Here is a 1,781-nt window from a genome sequence, read left to right on the forward strand (position 1 = left end):
GTGTCCTCCTGGTCCTCAAGAGCTGTGTCTCTGTGGCTCGTGGTGAGCTCAGCTCCCCGTGGGCTGGGGATCTGGTTTTGGTTATTTCTAGCTGTGGTCAGAGCTGCTGCTTCTGACTCCCGGCCTCTCCCCACAGGACAACTACACCTTTGCACAGCCAGGGATCCAGAAGAAAGTCAAGGCCCTGGAGGAGCTCGTCAGCCGGATCGATGGTAGGTGACGAGGGGATCTGAGCAGGCACAACAGCAGGAGGCCTCCTGTGCAGGTAGCACCCTCAGGGCAGGGGTAGGTGCTTCCCTCCAGCACCCTGGAACCATCCCAGGGGAGGTTGGCCAGGGCTCTGAGCACAGGGCAGGGGGTTGGACTCAATGAGCTTGAAAGGTCCCTGCCCACCCAAACCAGGCTGGGATTCTCTGACACATATGGAAGCAGGGCAGGGTAGGGGCAGCCAGAAACCTCCAGGTACAAGGTGAGGGGTGGACGCCCTGGGGAGATGACCTCTCAGCCTGAAAGGACGGCGTGGTGGGGACAGGGCCACAGGTGGGAGCTGGGGCACCGTGGTCCCCAGGTGTGTAAGTGGAAGGTGCTGTTTCAGAGCAGGTACATAACCACTTTAGGAAGTACGAGGTCGAATACCTGCAGTTTGCCTTCCGCTGGATGAACAACCTGCTGATGAGGGAGCTGCCTCTGCGCTGCACCATCCGCCTCTGGGACACCTACCAGGTACACGCCTCTTGCCAGGCTCTGCTGGGGGCAGCTGCCTGGAGATGGGGGCACGGGGCTGCTTCTGGGGAGGGAAGCAGAGCAACGTGGCCAGCTGGGTGGCCCAGCAGGACGTCTGTGTCTGGGGAAGCTGGTGCCCTGGGTGAGCAGCAGGAGCTGAGCCAGGGTTTTGCTGCCCACAGTCAGAGCCAGAAGGATTCTCCCACTTCCACCTGTACGTCTGCGCCGCCTTCCTCATCAAGTGGCGGAAGGAGATCCTGGATGAGGAAGATTTCCAGGCAAGTCCCTGGGGCTGGGGGTGGTTCCCTGCGGGCAGGGGGCACGGAATTATTCTGCTTAGGAGCCCAGTGTGGACACAGAGTTGGCTCCAAGATCTCAGGCTCTTTGCTTATAAGTAACTTCTGAGCCTCAGTGCTCAGGACAGAGACTGTTGGAGGGTTCAAACATCAAACCCCAGCTCCTGCCCTGGCTCAGGCTTTGTTTGTGCTGTGTCCCGTGGTGGATGCCTTACGGTGTCCAGCTCTAACACAATGGTAGTACCCTTTATCTCAGGGGATTTGGGGGGCATCTGAGGTGCTTCACCCATTTGGATCTAGACACGAGCATGTCTTAAATCTGCCTCTGAGCCCTTCAGACCTGTGAGTGTGGGGAGCAGGAGTTCCTGAGCTGCTGCCTCTGGTTGTGCCAGCCCCGAGCCTGCTCCAGAGCTGAACTCAGCCTTCGGCCACCCCACCCTGAGCCCCTTCCCTTCTTCCAGGGCCTTCTGATGTTGTTACAAAACCTGCCCACGATACACTGGGGTAACGAGGAGATTGGACTCCTGCTTGCTGAAGCCTACAGACTCAAGTACATGTTTGCAGACGCTCCCAACCATTACCGCCGACCCGCCGATAGGTGCCGGGCTCCCCCCTCGCCCTGGTGCCCAGCCCCTGCTCCCAGCCCCACCCGATCACTGTGGCATTTTGGTCGTCCCGAGTCCTCGGACACTCCGGCCGGGAGCTGCTCCTCGCTGTACAAAGCTCACATCGACTTCTTGTCTTAACTCTTGCCGTGTGCCT

The 1,781-nt window shown here is 59.6% G+C and overlaps 1 protein-coding gene across 1 annotated transcript; it reads left to right on the forward strand.

Moving 5' to 3' along the window:
* Window positions 1–136: 136 nt before the first annotated feature.
* Window positions 137–1,617, forward strand: TBC1D22B (TBC1 domain family, member 22B; the record flags this gene model as incomplete). Its single annotated transcript, XM_008950091.1, has 4 exons — window positions 137–212; window positions 596–723; window positions 906–1,001; window positions 1,481–1,617. Coding segments are annotated over 4 exons (437 nt in total), but the record flags the coding sequence as incomplete, so codon positions are not given.
* Window positions 1,618–1,781: the final 164 nt, after the last annotated feature.

The sequence above is a fragment of the Merops nubicus genome, unplaced genomic scaffold (assembly GCF_000691845.1).
Source record: "Merops nubicus isolate BGI_N331 unplaced genomic scaffold, ASM69184v1 scaffold34181, whole genome shotgun sequence".
In the NCBI taxonomy this organism is placed as follows: Eukaryota; Metazoa; Chordata; class Aves; order Coraciiformes; family Meropidae; genus Merops; species Merops nubicus.